General features: G+C 37.0%; 1 protein-coding gene across 1 annotated transcript in view; it reads left to right on the top strand.

The window, feature by feature from the left end:
• Positions 1-18,016, top strand: part of SHTN1 (shootin 1) — an 82,233-nt gene that overhangs the window by 11,547 nt on the left and 52,670 nt on the right. Inside the window, exons 2-3 of the mRNA XM_087725872.1 lie at positions 3,277-3,329; positions 11,265-11,325. Coding sequence (XP_087581998.1) covers positions 3,277-3,329; positions 11,265-11,325 — 114 coding nt within the window. The remainder of the gene's footprint in view (positions 1-3,276; positions 3,330-11,264; positions 11,326-18,016) is intronic.

Genomic DNA, 18,016 nt, shown 5'->3' with positions numbered 1-18,016 from the left:
TGCATGTATTTCAGCACAAAATTGGACCCAATATTCTACCATTTTTACATCTGCCAACGTACTTAGCGAACAGCCTCTACTGAATTAAGCATAGGAGAAAAACTCCTAAAAAGGATATGAAATCTCCAGGGATGTATAAGTTGAATGATTCCTTGTGAGATCCCTTCCTAACTAAACTTTTTCAAAAATAGATAATGTTGTACTTGCCCACTGGAACAAACTATAACATATACAATCTTCAAAAGGAAAATGGGTAGGAAGCTGTTTGTGATCATCCAATTAGTCTGTTAGATACTTATAAACTTTATGCTTCTTCTAAAATTAATTCTTAATAAATGAGAATATTGGGAAGAAGAATTATTTATTAGTTATCCAGAATAGGCAGGCTTTCAAAAAGGGCATAGTAAATTAGATTGCTGTATCATGAAGGCCCTTATTCATAAATATAACAAACATACAAAGCAATTCTTTGTGGCCTTGATTGATCTTCTGTCTGCCTTCTTTAATGGATAGTTCTCATCTGTGGGACAACTAGTTAAGATAGACCTTGAGAGATCCCTACTGAAACCTAATAATTGAACTACATATCAGCCAGCATAAACTGGGCCCACAAGGATCCTTGTTAGACTCTGTTTCACGGGAGTCAAACTCGCGTTGTTATGGTAGTGTCATGTGATGTATTGCGACTTTCCCCCCCTTTGCTAAACCGGACATGGGTAGGGCCAGCATGTGACACATCTGGCCTGTGGCACGTTTGACAGCGCTGCCCTATTTTATTGGACAGAAGAGGCAAACAGGGCTGCTTCTTTCGCTTCTTATTTAACTTTTATATTAATAATACTTCTAGTGGCCATGAAATCACAAAGTTGTTTCATCCTATCACTTAATGTATGGAAAAATTCAGTGTTAGTGTATGCCATTGTCATGGCTCTTTATTTCCTATACTGAGATTGGCTTTACAAGATTGGCCATACTAACTGATTATTATGAAATGGAAAAATTGAGCATAAATTATGATAAAACAAAGGTAATGGATTTGGAAGAAATAATACTAAATGCAAATAGAAAATGTATGCCCAGCAAATAGAGCAGTGTTCCTCCTTTAAATGCCTACATATTACCTTTCATAAATCCCTTACGTGGAAAACACATTTAATTACTGTCTTAGCAACTGTCCCTGATACAATGGGTACTGTTCGAAGGTTTCTCAGTTGTAAATGATTCTAAAGATTATATTTAAAATATTCCTGGCAAGGCCAGAGCCCAGATAATGTATGGGGCTGAGTTCTGGTTGTGGGATGAGAAGGTGCCATATTTTTCGGAGCATAAGATGCACTGGAGTATAAGACGCACCAAGATTTTGAAGAGGTAAATTTTTAAAAAAGGTTTTGCACTCTGTGAAAAATGGGGCATACAGAGAGTTTGAGAGGCCTGCAAAGTGCTCCTGGAAGGTTGGGGGGACAAAAATGAACAAAAACGACTCATTTTTCACTTGTTTTTGCCCTCCCCAGTCCCCATGTGTACTTTGCAGGCCTCCCAAACCCTCTGAACATCCATTTTTGCAAAGGGGGTGGGGTTTCGGGAGGCCAAAAATGCTGCATTCAGTGTATAAGATGTACCCAGATTTTCAGCCTTTTTTGGGGGGAAAGGTGCATCTTATACTCTGATAAATACGGTAATTGCCCAAAGGGAAATAGTCCACAATAAATTCAAAAGAAAGATTTTCGCGTTTTCCCAGGGCTCCCTGCTACTTACTTAAGGATGGAATTTTCCATTGCTATGAGAATGCATTTTGCATTATTGGGGCACTTTAAGAAACTAAAAGGCCTTTAAGAATCCCACTTTTACAGACTCTTATTTTCTCATTACATGATTTGGAATTAATGGACCAAATTTTGTTGCCTGTGCTACTTAACTTTTGGAAGAGAGAAAATATTAGAGATTGGCTTTTTGAAAGGGATGGCAATAAAGATGCCATATAATACAATCATCTACATTTTCATCTTGGTACTGTCACTATAAAAATATAGAAAACTTTCCCAGTACCTGGTAAATATTACCAGTGTCTCACTGACCAAGGGTGTGTACATCTCTTTGCCCACTGACCATGTTCTCAGCATATCTTAAAGGAAGATTTTGCAAGTGTCCTGTCAAACAAGGTTTCTGGCTATGGGATGTTGGTCAAATGAAGGACATTATTCTTACAATGTCCTCCACTGCCCCATTTACAAGGAGATTCGACCAACTGAGTGATGGCAGGTGATCTCAAGGGCTCATATTTTGAACAGTTAAACTAGGTTCTTGCAGATGTGTCCAACTATTATCAACCAGGTTGTTACTGTTGCTTTGCTGTCATTTAAACTTAGAAGGAAATACTTAAATTCTTAGTTGTAGCTCTGGTTTTATCTTCTTATATAATTATTATATCTAATATTCTATTTATTATTTCATTTCACAAACTCACTGCTTTGTTATTTTATGGTATGTTATATATGTTTCTTTTGATAAACAATAATGACTTTCAATTTATCTGGAAGATGTATATCAAAATGAAATTAGCTGGATATGGTTTCTCCAGTAAGATCGTAAAAGGATGAATATGGTCAAGAAAAAAAAGTACTAAAGAAGAGAATTCTCAGATTATAAAATGCCAGAAAGATACTAGTATGGCACAAAGGCAATATAAGTCTTAGATGCTGTCCTGTACTACTACGCCAGCTATTGTCATTCCTTAACAAATTATATCATATTTACCCTCCCCAGCTTTGATGTACTGTCTTCAGCAGTCCTGATGATAGATAGTGAAAGATTTCCTACTGTGAATACCTCTGCCCACAGGACTCCTATACTGCAGAAAATGTGTGACAAGCTCAACTAAACTGTAATTTTAATAGTGACTTATGTCAGGAGTAATTAGACTCCTCATAAAAGGGCTGTCAAGCAGAGGTGATGTTTGGTATATCTCTTTTCTTCTAGCAGCCCATAGAACCATTGTTACCCACACATTGGTCAGATTTTGCCCGGCATCTATGAGAACACAGCAACAAATAAGGTCCAACATGAGTGACTCTTTAAAAAATAAACTATTAAAATCTATTAAAATTCCTTTTATTTTTATGTTGCTATTTAGATCTTCTTATTCCACTCTGTTTACAAATTATGCGGAATCTTGGGTGTATACACTGGTTTAACACTATAGTAAAAGCTTAACTGAAGTTATAAAAGCAAATATATTTTTTCTAAATGTATTGCTATTATTCCTCTTTGTGTTTATAGCTATTGGTGAATATGAAGATTTAAGAAAAGAAAATAAGAAAACAAAAGACGAGGTTGGTACTTATTTTGATATGATTTCATATTTTCATAATGTTTATTATCAACTGATTTTTATGGATCTTCTTGCTGAATATTTTGTCTTTATCTAAAGTTGATGAGATCCTTTCTGATATCAAAAGGTATTCATATCAAGGAACGTTTGGGGTATTTCAATACCATCATGACTATCAACATTTATTCCTGATATGTTTATTATTTTTATCATATAATTATTTTTATGGAGGTTAGTTATAGGGAGAAAATGCAGGTCCAAGATTAGAGGTATGCTATCAAATTAACACAGAGATGCATCTACATAAAAAACACACTTGCTAGGTATAACTGGAAGTAAAATGATCCTTCAAATATTATGCCCCATGCCTTATAGGGCTTTACAGGTAATAACCAACCCCTTGAATTACACATAGAAGCTAATTGGGCGTAGCAATGCAGCTAGGAGAGCAAAGATGTAACATAAGCTTAATGAGGCATACCCATAATTGTCTATGCCGCTGCATTCTGGATCAATTGGAACTTCTGAATATTCTTCAAGGGAAGCCTAATTAGAATGCATTGCGGTAATCTGCTCAGGATATAAATGAAACATAGAGACTGTGTAGTACCTCTCAATTCAAGAATAAGTGCAATTGGTCAACAACACAAAGTTGTGCAAAGGCAACCTGACCCTGACTGCCATCTGCTCTTTGAACTGGAGGTACAAGTCAAGAGGGACCCCCAAACCGCACAAATATTTTCTCAGATAGGGAAACCTCATACAGAACTAAGAAAGGAAAACCACCAGATCCAGGAGACCCTAACAAATCAAAACAATTATGTCTAGCTAGGCTCAAGCCTGTCCTTCCCTATACAGACTTCCATAGCCTCCAGGCCATGAGAAGAACTTCCACATCAACACTTGCTCAGTCAAAGGTAGAGATACAGTTGGGTATCATAGGAGGCATCCCACCTAAGAGGACTTGTAAATCAGACCTGTCCCCTCCTATAAACACTGACTAGAAGTGACCTCGCAGGAAGGAGTACCAACAAACATTGTGTCCCTAACTCCATGATCCTGGAGCTGGTTGAGAAGGATATATTATTGAGAACTAAAAAACCAAGGAGAGCAAGAATGGATACACTATTTTTATCTTTCCTTGTCATCTCCAAGTGTGGTAGTGCCATTTCAGCCACATACTCTGTCCTAAAACCCAACTGGTCCAAACAATCCACTTCAAACAAAGCCCTCTAAAGCTGCAAGACAACTATCTTCTCAACAATTTTCCCTAAAAGGGGGAAGTTGGAAATGGTAAAAATTGCCCCCAATGAGTAGGCCTGGAATGGTTTCTTAAAGAGGAGCTGTGTGAAGATGTTTTGCTTTCCAAGTATTGAACACATTACAGCATAAGAAATCTATACAACACACTCTGTTGCAACACACTCCAACAATTGGCCTATTGCTCTGGGTCAGTTTCAGCCTTCTAGGCTTTCAAGTTGATGTTGCCTCATAAACATGTCTTTAATAATTAGTACTTTAATATTTAGTCTGTTAATACTCAGTCAAACGAAAGAGTTTGTTTGACAAAAGTCAAAATCTTTGAAGTAACACATACAGATAGTCCTCAACTTACAACCACAGTTGAACTTCAAATTTCTCTTGTTAAGTGAGATATTTGTTAAGTGAGTTTTGTCTATTTTACAACCTTTCTTGCCACAGTTGTTAAGCGAACTACTGCATTTGATAAGTTAGTAATCTGGTTGTTAAGTGAACTTGGCTTCCGCATTGACTTTGTTTGTCAAAAAGTTGCAAAAGGGGATCCCTGGACCTTGGGGCACAGTAATGATCATAACTATGAACCAGTTGCCAAAGATCTGAATTTTGATCACATGATTATGGGGATGCTACAAAGGTTGTAACTGTGAAAAATGGTCATAGGTCACTTTTTTCAGGGCTGCTGTAACTTTGAACAGTCACTGAATGAACTATTGTAAGTCAAGGAATACCTGTGTGCAGCTTTTGCTTTTATTCAAGCACTGTTGCATGAATGGGGATGAGGTGCTGTTTCAGTTTGCTAGCTCTTGTCTAGTTGCTGCCAAGTCCAAACTCATTGGATTCCATCTGACTGTGGGATATGCTTGCTCATCATGGCTGGTGGTCCCAGCAGTTGAATGACCGTCCCCTTGCTTGCTTGTAATAGCTGCTATTACCATGGTGGCACAGTGGTTAGAATGCAGTATTGCAGGCTAATTCTGCTGCCTGCCAGCAGTTCGAGTCTTACTCGGCTAAAGGTTGACTCAGCCTTCCATCCTTCCGAGGTCAGTAAAATGAGGACCCATATTGCTGGGGGCAATAGGCTGACTCTGTAAACCGCTTAGAGAGGGCTGTAAAGTGGTATAAAAGTCTAAGTGCGATTGGTATTGCTATTCTTCAGATGTCACCTCTGCTTCTTCCTCCATAGGCCCTTTGCTTTTACCTTTCCTGCTACACACACCTCCTTTTCTCCCTCTGTCTTAGCATTTGCTTTTGTAAGCTGAAAAGACTGGATGGGGCGAAGCTGCTCCTGGGTCAGCATGTCCTTGAAAACACCAGGGTGGGGCTCAATTAGCCAGGCAGCTGGAGCACCAGCTTGAATGTCCCTATTAGTGCAGTTCTGAGAGAATGGATGAATGCCTGAGGAGAAAGGGGGGGGGTAGAGCAGCTTGTCTGCAACTACCCTAACTTCACTGCCTTACAAAGAGCAGGCAGCATTCCCAACTTCTTTCTCTCACAAGATGAACCCTTGCTTTTTTAAGGATGGCAGAACTATCCCCTCCGTCGAGGTTTTCCGCTTGTACTTTTCCCTAAGCATTGCAATGTACCACTTCCATTGTTTACATAATAGTTAGCTTTTCTATTGTGTTTATTTTATGCATATCTACATTTGCAGTTTTCTTAATGTTTCATTTCCTAATTGATTTGTCAGTTCCTTCTGTAAGAGTTCTGCATGCTTTCCAGTTATATATGCATTCAAATTACTGGATTTTTTTCCTGCAGGTTTGTTGTTGTTGTTGTTGTTTTGGGTGTATGATGTTATTCAATTTAGCTTTGAACTATTTTAAGTGGCAAATGTGATTTGTTCAGAAAAAATACTGTGGGCTTTTTTCTGTCACTGAAGGTTCAAACTTTTGTTTTGAAGAAAAAGCTATGGGTACCTCATCTGGAATATCCTCCTAATTAGGGTTAGGAAGTTGTCTTCCTATTTTCTGTTGAAACTGTCCATACTACTAAGAAATCAATTAAAAGTGTGTTTTTTACAATGTTGGAATCAATATGTAAATTTCTTTTGTAACAGTTCTGTATTTTCATTTTGGCAGAGTTTAGCAGTGCATGCCAATAAATGGATTTTTCTATAGTTTTTAATGAAGTTATTGCAAACTTTGAACAAATATGATAATTGAATTGCTCTGTTTTGGGGCATATTTATTCATTTATTTACTTGAAACATTTATATGGCCAGCCATCTTAAAAATCAAACTCTGGGTGTCTTGTTGAAAAGAAAGGGGACCTTGGCCCTTCATTGAAAAATGTATGATTCTCCAATGCTGCTTTTAGATTTTAAAGCAGCATTGGATTCTGTCCCATGCATCAAACGGGGGAAGAAACTGTAGGCCATGTCAACTGTGTGCTGCCTGTTATACCTAATATGAATGCTATATGAAGGCATGTTGCTCAGTGTAAGGTGAAGCCTCCAGGGCCATCTTGCTAGTACTAATGAAACCTGCAGGAGTATCAAATAAGGCTACTTATTGGCACTATTATTCAACATTTATATTGAGTCCCCTTCGGGGGAAAAGGGCAGCATATAAATATAATAAACAAACAATATAATTAACTCCATGGTGGATCAACTCCACAACTCAGACTTTCACTCTCCAAAACTTGCTGGATACACTTTTCCACCTGACAGTAGCAGACAATACAGTGATATTCTCAAGGACTCTTATTGGCCTTCAACAGTACTAAGAATTCTAAGACAATGATGCAAGGAAGACCTGCTAGAACCTAACTACTAGAAAACCAAAATTACAGAGTCCAAACTCATTTATGGAGTTTAGGAGACCGGAAGAAGGAATAGTTTTCCTGTTTCAAATAGTTTACTTCTCTACTCTGCCATAGCAAGAAAGATAACAAGAACTTCGTGGTTTAAACTGCACAGGAGGCCATCTACCATCCTCCAAAGGTGTTCAGTATATGCAGCTCAAGTTGTTTGGAGCCAAGCCAGCAGCGTTTTTCATGATACTCACTTGGGTCCCTTTTCCAATTTTGCCGTCCTGGAGTGTGTACAATCAAAATTCTTAAGAACAATCCTTCAAGTCACTAGCTGTATCTCCAGTGTCACCCTGCAACTGGGGACCAGGCCTCACTATGGTGGAGGCTACCAGGACTTTGGCTATGCTTAGCTGTTGGTTTGGACCAGTTCTCTTTCTCTTGGGTTTTACTCCCCATCCCCAAACTATGAACAATGATTTCCAATCCATGTAGATACCCGGTAGTTGTGACTTAAAATTCATTTCCCCCTATTTGCTTACAATCAAAACTCTTTACTATATAGTGCATATGTCATATATAACAATGGCCTGACCTAAAATTTCTCTTTCAGATATGAGGTAATTTGCTTTTCTGTGGCATACCTAATGCAGCTAGAACTTTCAACTCTCCAAGGGCCAAAAGTCTATGGAGATTCTCAGGTCATGATTGTCCCAAAAAATGCTTTTCAAAGAGCAACTGGACTTTCTTGGGGGGAGGGTTCCCCTTGAAAACATTTCACTTCTCATTCAAGAAGCTTCTTCAGTTCTTCAAGAGTAAGCAAAACGTTTTCAAGGGAAAAAATTAAGAAAGTCTAATTGCCTTTTGAAAAGCACCTTTGAGATCAGCAAGGACCATTACTTTGGCATGATGTCACACCCTTTCAGTGTGCAGGAAGACTCCTTTCTCAGAACAAAAATGCCCTTGTAACAGTGAGGCGCATAGAAGCAATACATTTTCCTCTAGTGCTTATTTATAACCATATGAACCTCATTCTACTATACAGCATCCAGGACTCATGGCATCATTTTGCATTTCCCTGTTCCTTTTGGAAATAAATTGGGCTACAACATGCAGTATTTTTTTATTCTGCGTAGGAACACTTGACATTCATTGGTTAATGCCAAACCATATAGCTTATTTTTGGCAACGCCCCTAGTTTTTAACTATGGAGTGGTCCTAGAACCTTTAAAACCTAGAAGCTTATGGTCTTTAATAGTCGACCCATAATGTAACTTTTTATGTTTTTGACACCCTTTTGTATCTTTTATATGTCTATGTCTTTTTTTATTGACTGTATTCCTTCCGCATGCCTTATCCTTGTCTATTTCAATAATAAACATTGATTTGAATTGGTTTAATTTGACTAAAGGCAGAAGAAGACCATGGCTTAAGAGGTGAGCGGATTACATTTTATGTGAAGCTGTATATTAAGAGAATAAACAAGAAATAATTATATTTATTTTATACTAGGGATTGTAATTCTTCCTCCCTTACTGTGTATGCATTTTGATAGCTTTTGTTGTTAATAAAAGCCAACTATTTCTATTGATGGGAAGAGGGTGCTATATGAGAGTACATTTTAGCAGACTTTTTCCCATTAAAAATAAACCTACTGTTGATTTACAAAAAAAACCTGTCTATGTATTCAATCCTTTCAGGTTATTTATTTGAATCTCTGATATGAATATACAAGATATCTTTTTTACTTCTACATATTCAAACATGTTTGGCTTTGTATAGATGTTTTTGTGCATGTGAGTTAAGATTGAAGAAAGAATATTATGTAGGATGTATGGTGGCTAGCATCTTTAGATTTGATAGCCTTGACCATTCATTTTTATTCTAAGATACAAAGCATTTTTTAAAAACAAAAATAGTAGGCATTTCCATTGTCATATAAATCTTAGTTGGGTTCTGATTGAAATGTTTTAATTCTAGCTGCTCTTCAAGATTGCATCTCATTCTATTTTATTTTTATAAAGGAAAGATGCAGGTTCCTAGAATGTCAATTGAATTTGGAGTGACCTGAAAGAGTCATAGTTATAATTTCAAAAATAAAGTTATTGTTGTCTTGCGGTATTGGTGGTGCTATCAGCTTAAAGGTATGTGCAGTGGAACATGAGAGATGGTTTGGCCAGGATTTTTCCCCCTGAGATTAAAGGAAGAGAAGTCAGGACAGCTGAGTCAAATTGAGATGACAACACTGGTGAATGGAGGATAACTATTGTTTTTATAATTTCATGTACCCTGCCATGGAAAGTGCTTTGTTTACGAAGGCATGGTATTCCAAAGAAAGGCGCATGAGGCAAATCTCTCCCTGTCTCCATAACTATTTTCAAGGTTGACTCAGCCTTCCATTCTTCTGTGGTGGGTAAAATGAGGAGCCAAATTGTTGAGGGCAATATGCTGATTCTGTAAAACAGCTTAGAGAAGGCTGTAAAGCACCATAAAGTGGTATATAAGTCTAAGTGCTATTGCTATTGCTATTTACAATCTAATTCATGTTCTTCCCACTATAGATGTTCATATTTAGAACTTACAATAACTAACAACTTTGTGTTGCACCCATTCTAACATGCAATCAGATGACTTTTATTTAAGAATTGCTTTTGTTTTACCTACCACCACTAATAAAAAAAAATCATGATTGTGAATGTTCTGCGTCAAATTAACTTTGCACTTATATAATGAATTTATAAAGATTGGGTTCACATTTATCTTGATGAATGCTGGGAGTTGAAGTCCATACAACTTAAAGATGCCAAAGTTGAGAAACATTGTGCTGAGCCAATTACTAGGTTTTTTTTAAATTAGTGGTGTTAGGTAAAACAGAAGCAGTTCTTAAACAAAAGTCACCTGATTGCATGTTATAATGGGTGTAACACAAAGTTGTTAGTTATTGTAAGTTATCTGAGATGGCAAAAAATAAGATAGCCAAGGAAGACTCCCTTTAAAAACAAGCTTAAATTCACATATTTCAGGAAAAAAACCATGCATCCTTATCAAACGAACTAAGCACAACAATGGAAGAATAAACTGGTACTAATTATGAGATTGTAGGTACAGTTTTTATATCACTGGAGCTTTTTCAGCCTTTAGAGTCGGTATATCCAGACCGTCAGCTTGATAGAATTACATAGCATCCTAGTTATTACGCTCTCATGTTTCCCTACTTTTCTTTGTATAGAAGAAAGAATGAGAAAGAGAAAGAGAGAGAGAGAGAGAGAGAGAGAGAAAGAAAGAAAGAAAGAAAGAAAGAAAGAAAGAAAGAAAGATGGAATAGCTCTTTATTGCCTTTAATGGAACTGTCTGCTAGAGGACTCCTGTGAACTCTGTTGATAAAATACAAAAGTAAATATAAAGACATAGTAAAGGCTACTCTTTGTTTTCATGTGAAAATTATTCCAACTATGTATATATTGAATTTGAAAGAATTTGGGATATAGAATACATAGAGCTATTAAGTTTAAATGGGAAAAAAAATTCACTCTATTCTATATGAATAGACAAGAATGAAGCTATTTGCAAGATTTGCCTGTTGCTGCACATGCAATTCAATATATATAAGTCCAGACTCCAGAATTTAAAATCTAAGTTTTTTTCATCTTGCATTTCCAAATCTGTGTATAGTTAACTATTCCTCCATTGACTTTGGAAGGCAGTGATTGGTGTTAATGTAACAATTTTGTCTACCCTGGAAACTGCTGTCTACAATCTTCCTACACCCCCTCATACTAGTTTCTTCCCTAACACCCACTACTTTTCTTTCACATTTAGTTGTAAGCTCTTCTTGCAGTTTTAAACAAACTCCTAGTTTCGTTCTATTTACTGTCAATTGTGAGAAAGTAATCCTTTTTTAATATGAAAACATATTTTTCTCCAGTGTGACAAATTCAAACAAGAGAGAGATGAAGTGGTCAAACAGCTGCAAGAACTGCATAAAGGTAAGGTTTAAATGAGCAAAAATCAGTTTAGTCTTTCCAGAGCTGCAACTATTTATGTATAATAGGGTGATTTTATGAGAAGTGGCAATATTTTTCTACAGGTTTTTTTTTTTTGCAGTTCATATACTTTAAAATCTACTCCCAGCAGCCCAAACTAATAATGTGCAGGAGACTCTGAGTTGTAGACTCCACCTTAGGCATGAAAACTGGCTATGTGAAACTGGCCAGTCACTCTCTTTCTCACCTCACAGGGTTGTTGTATATGGAAAATAGGAGGAAGAATGAGTATTAGATATGTTTGCTGCTTTCAGTTATTTATGAAATAATAAAAATCAAATAAATAAAAGCTTTTCCAATTTCCATTGGTGGTCTTTGCATATAGACTATATATTGGATATTTATTTTCCATCACTTGCACATATACATATACATATACATATACATATACATATACATATACATATACATATACATATACATATACATATACATATACATCATATACATATACATATACATATACATATCTATCTCTATCTCTATCTCTATCTATCTATCTATCTATCTATCTATCTATCTATCTATCTATCTATCTATCTATTCTGAGGTTTTTGCGGGTGTTAGTATGTAGGTCTCTAGTTATTCGTGTTTTCTCCCGCGTAAAATTGGAGATGTCTTGGCGACGTTTTGACGAAGTCTCATTCGTCATCTTCAGGCTTCTTCAGGCTTGGTGCTGGAAGCACCAAGCCTGAAGAAGCCTGAAGATGATGAATGAGACTTCGTCAAAACGTCGCCAAGACATCTCCAATTTTACGCGGGAGAAAACACGAATAACTAGAGACCTACATACTAACACCTACATACATACATATATACATATACATATACATATACATAGACATAGACATAGACATAGACATAGACATAGACATAGACATATCCATATCCATATCCATATCCATATCCATATCCATATACATATCCATATCCATATCCATATCCATATCCATATCCATATGCATATGCATATGCATATGCATATGCATATGCATATACATATACATATACATATACATATACATATACATATACATATACATATACATATACATATACATATACATATACATATACATATACATATACATATACATCATATACATATACATATACATATACATATCTATATCTATCTCTATCTATCTATCTATCTATCTATCTATCTATCTATCTATTCTGAGGTTTTTGCGGGTGTTAGTATGTAGGTCTCTAGTTATTCGTGTTTTCTCCCGCGTAAAATTGGAGATGTCTTGGCGACGTTTTGACGAAGTCTCATTCATCATCTTCAGGCTTCTTCAGGCTTGGTGCTTCCAGCACCAAGCCTGAAGAAGCCTGAAGATGACGAATGAGACTTCGTCAAAACGTCGCCAAGACATCTCCAATTTTACGCGGGAGAAAACACGAATAACTAGAGACCTACATACTAACACCTACATACATACATATATACATATCCATATCCATATCCATATACATATACATAGACATAGACATAGACATAGACATAGACATAGACATATCCATATCCATATCCATATCCATATCCATATCCATATCCATATACATATACATATACATATACATATCCATATCCATATCCATATCCATATCCATATCCATATCCATATCCATATGCATATGCATATGCATATGCATATGCATATACATATACATATACATATACATATACATATACATATACATATACATATACATATACATATACATATACATATACATATACATATACATATACATATACATATACATATACATATACATATATATATATATATATATATATATATATATATATATATAAAATTTGGACCACTGCTATTAGATTTATAACTCCAGTTTGTGTATGTACAACCTGTTTCAGAATTGTTGTCATGCCTGCCTAAACATACCATAATTGGGAAGGAAGGGATGCTGACCATTACCAATGTGCTGCATATAGATTGTTTTATGCTGGGTTCCAAGGGGAAGGAGTCATCAAAGTCCACTGGGATAACAGTATGAGAAGTAGTACTCTTTATCTCAGGGTCCCCAATCTCTAGTCCGTGGACCAGCACTAGGCCACGATGTGCCAGAAACCGAACCATACAAACAAGCGAAGCCCTATCCATGGGAGACAGGCAGCATGAGAAACCACATCCCCTCCGGTCCATAGAAAAACCTCTCTCTACAGAACTGGTCCCTGGTGCTCTATAGGTTGGGGGCTGCTGCTTTACCTCGTTCTGTTACCAGTTGGCTATCTATATATGCCTCTTCCAGATAGGCATTTGCCTATCCCAGGGCCACTGAGCAAGGATAAAAGATCCATTCTACTCCAAATTCTTTTCTCATAGCAGAAAAAAATAATGAATCAAGCATTTCTTAAACCCTTTTAGTTACATTCCTTCTTTCTTCCAGATTTATAATTGTCCCTTCTATGGAGCTGATAGCGCAGTTTTCAAAAATGTTCAAAATCCCTGTTTGAGCTAGAATAAGCTTAAGAGTCCTAGCCCTATTTGACCCAACTGGAGTTGATCCAAAGCAAATAAGTTCAAAAAGGACTACGAAAAAATATTACAGAAAATAATGTAGCCAGCCAAAGCTCCTGTAAATGTTTGCAGAATATTTGTTCTCCCCACAGTGGATTTTATCTACAAACATTTGCCTCTTGTACACTTGTAAAAGATGGTAGTGGATTTCTGCATTAAAGTCAGATCTGTTTGTATCTTCAAAGTCAAACCATACACTAATACATTGCCTAAGATGTTTAACACTGACCGAAAATCTGTCTGATGTTTTTACAAGGCACAGCTCATCTTCTTAAAGATCTGTTCATTTATTCCTTTGGCATTTTCTTGCCAAGGAGTTAGTTCCGTTTGCTAACTTTCTAATCTCCCGTGATTCACAATTGGCATAATTCATCTAGCGTAATGTCTTTAAACTCCATTCGACTGGATAGTATTTCTTTGTCTGAGAAGGAGTGATTTATTTCTAAAAGACCTAGCATACACATTATACATACAGTTAATTAAAATTTATATCTAATACGGATTACAAGCATATGATATGTTTTTGCTTTCTTGCATCCATTATCAGTGTAATGGCTTCTCTATTTTTAAACACATCCAGAGTTGTGCTCCAAAAGCCAGAAAGAGACCTTTTTTTTCTCTTGTTAGCAGAAACTAAAAGCTCTTTTTTTTAAATGGATGACATTTTCTCTTTCAAAGGGTTATAATGAAAAGAAACCTTTGTACTTTGCTTACCCTTTGCACCTATTTTGTTACTTTTTGATATGCTGTTAGAGAGGAGAAGAAATCCCACCCATGTCTCCTATCAGAAGAGCCCTGTTTGCTTATGGATTGAAATCCCAGGGTTGCAGACTTCTTGAGCTTCACTGTCCCCTTTTAAGTCTGGTGATACAAAAACCAGACATCGCCGGATTTAAAATAGGTATGATGTTGACTTCCTCTGGCACAAGGGATAAACATGTGAACAACTCACCCATCTTGCCAAACCCCCAGATTTTCCTCTTACGAGACAACACTTCTATTGATCCAGTGTAGGGTCTGAGGGTAACAAAACACAGCTAATGGGAGTGGAAAAGCTCTTGTGAATAGCTTCTTGAGAAGGATGACAACAGTATCACAGCTTGTTATGTTACCTCCCTGTCAGTATAGTGTGTTTTGTTGGGTTAATAATCATTTTTTTAAAAAGCCTAAGCACCTTGCATCTAATGCAGAGTTGTCAAAGGAATTTACGCAGCTCTTGTTTACCCTAGTTTATATATAGGCCATTTATGAAGTGCCTCCTTCAAAACGATCCTAAACTTAGGCTATCACCCTAAGCGTCAAACATTTTCTAATTATATGCCAAATTCCTGTGAAAAGAAAGGGAATAAGTATTGCATATAAAAATACACAAATACTTTATGGCCTATTTGTACTTGTTATGATATTGGCAATTCATAAAGCAGGCAGAAAATGTCAAGTAGCTAAGACTTAAAATTCAAAAGTAGTATTTGCTTTTGTAAAATGTCATAGGTTTCTTTTATCTTCCTCTTCACTTTTTTTTCTGATTCTTCTCCCTCCCCCCCACCTTCCTTAAAAAAAAAAAGACATGTCTTGTAAACATGGCAATAAATGCCAGGAATATTAGGATTTTACAGCAATAATGGAGCCCATTATTTAAATGACAATATAAAAGGCAATTATATTGATGAAGAGCTACATGGGCTTTGTGTCTGTGAATAAACTTGGCCTGTGCTCAGCTTCTATTTGTTCTCTCGGCATAAACACATATTGTGCCTGATTCCTGTTTAATGGGGCCCAGTTTGTATGCCAAGCAGCTGCATTTTAGGCCCTATAGCGTGATTTCATAGCTCTCTGAAAATTGGTTCTATTCAGCACAAGAGATAGAAGGTGGTGGTAAGGGAGGGGGACGCTTCACCACACAATCATTTCTTTTCAATTGGAGCCAGAAAGGTTGATGACAACATGACCATTGTGTGATAATGATAAGACCACTAAGGATCTGTACTTCTCATCAAGGCTTTCACACAACAGCAGATACAATTTAATTCACTGCTCTGTCAGCAGTGCTGATACCATTATGCCGTCTGTCTCCACAGTTATAATCACTGTCCTCCAAGAAATGCAGTTGAAATGATCTTGAACAGTCAAAGAAACTCTCAATTAAGGCTGCCACTTCCAATGTGTCAGATTGTGTCTTATGCACTTGGTACAATTTTCACTTCCAATCCTGTTTATTTACAATGTCGGCCAGTAATTACGCTTAACGTGCCATTTAGTGAGGGTGCCCCTGCCAAGGAGATTGTTGGGTGCTGCAGTGCCATTGAGTGGGAGTTTCTTGCAGTCAATGCCATCAGCGGCTTTTAGTCCCTAATGGGATGCGGGAGTAATGTTGATAATGCAAGTATCACGCTCATCAAGTCATAATTAGATGCCACTCAAATGTGCCACTTGTAATAACAGTGTTGATTCATGTTTTCTCGGTGACTGCAACTACTAATTAGTTAAGTGGTTTTTGGTTGGCCTGCATTTGCTGCATATTATTATTACCTCTGAAAAAATGTTGAGGTTGGAGAGGGTTCTGGCCATTTAGTGTTGCTTTATGAATTTTATTATCAACCTAAGAAGAACTCGGGACATCTTAGAAACTAGTACTTTTTCTTTCTATTTCATTTTTAAAGATTTTTTCCTCTTTGGAAATTTAATCATAATTGCAGGTTAACTAATCTTAAATTAGTTATTTCTAGGAGATATAGATATATCTACACACACACACTATGGGAAGTAACCATAAAGCCTTCTTGGATAAAAACAAGTGTCTTCTTTTTGGTCATTGCTTTATATATAAGAACAGTATGTCATGTGAACAATAGTTTCTTGTTCTGTTTATTGAGTTTTTAAATAATATTTATGTTGCATTAGAAATAGCTAATTGTGGTTTCATTGCACATTTCCCCAGTGCATGTTTTACATGTACATATTTTATATGTATAATACGGTAGTCATAATAAAGCAGTTTACTTTCTGAGCATAAAGTATTACTTTATACTTTCAGTTCAGAGACAGTAATTTCCTTTATACCACTATGCAACTAAACTCATACAAGTTAATTCCAATGACTTAATAGATTTTACTGCCAAGTAACTGTGTGTATGATTGCAATCTGAAGCAAGTGGGCTGGTAACTTATTTTTTTTCTTGCAATATGTGGCACAGTCTACTTGGGGCCTTTTTTTCGTGTTGTGTACACTCTTCCCATTTGCTGACAGTATCTCTGCATGGCATGCATTGCTTATTCCTGTTCTTGGCTCATGGCACACAGCAAAAATGGATGGCCTGGGCTGACCTAATAGAAGATAAGCCTCTTAAAGTATGGGTGTTGGTGCCAAATCTTTTGTCACTGTGTTTTTTGATTACATGATCCCAGCATAGAGAATTTCCTTGGCTAGTTTTGGTTTTACCTTTTCTACTCAAGACCCAACTGCCATGTGGCAATGCTCCAGGCCTAGCTGAAGTACAACGCATCTCCTTGGGTTAAGTCTGTTTGCTTTCATCTCTGTCATGGTACAGTGCCAGAAGCTCACAGAACTCAAAGCATAAATAATAATTATGGAGCATATCATTGTTCTCATGTTCCTTTTAAGGCGCAGTTTTCAGCACTATTACATACCTATGGAGCTGTAAAGGACTTGATTTTGAACATAACAAACAAATAGACATTGCAACTTCCAATGGCCCAAAAACTTCCTTAGACTTGATCTAGAACAGGGGTATCAAATTCAAGGTCTTTGGGCTGGATCCGGCCCATGAGGTGCTTAAATCTGGCTTGAGGGGCTGGCCTGGGAATAGCAAAGGGTATCAAACTCAAGGTCTTTGGGCTGGATCCGGCCCATGAGGTGCTTAAATCTGGCTTGAGGGGCTGGCCTGGGAATAGCAAAGGACTGGCCCATAGTACCTCTGGCAGCCGAAACACCCTGTGCCCCGTTTGGGCTGGCAAGGTGCTGCAGGAGGCGTCTGTCCTAACTCCCTCTCCCCAGGATGGCCCGCTGAAGTTGAGAACTACAATGCTGATCCAGCCCTTGAAGAAATCCAGTTTGACACATCTGA

The sequence above is a fragment of the Thamnophis sirtalis genome, unplaced genomic scaffold, assembly GCF_051295495.1.
Source record: "Thamnophis sirtalis isolate CommonGarterSnake01/CBP01778 unplaced genomic scaffold, rThaSir2_p1.2 scaffold_11, whole genome shotgun sequence".
Taxonomy (NCBI): domain Eukaryota; kingdom Metazoa; phylum Chordata; class Lepidosauria; order Squamata; family Natricidae; genus Thamnophis; species Thamnophis sirtalis.
Note: the sequence above shows the minus strand (reverse complement) of the source record. Positions and strands in the feature narration are given on the sequence as shown.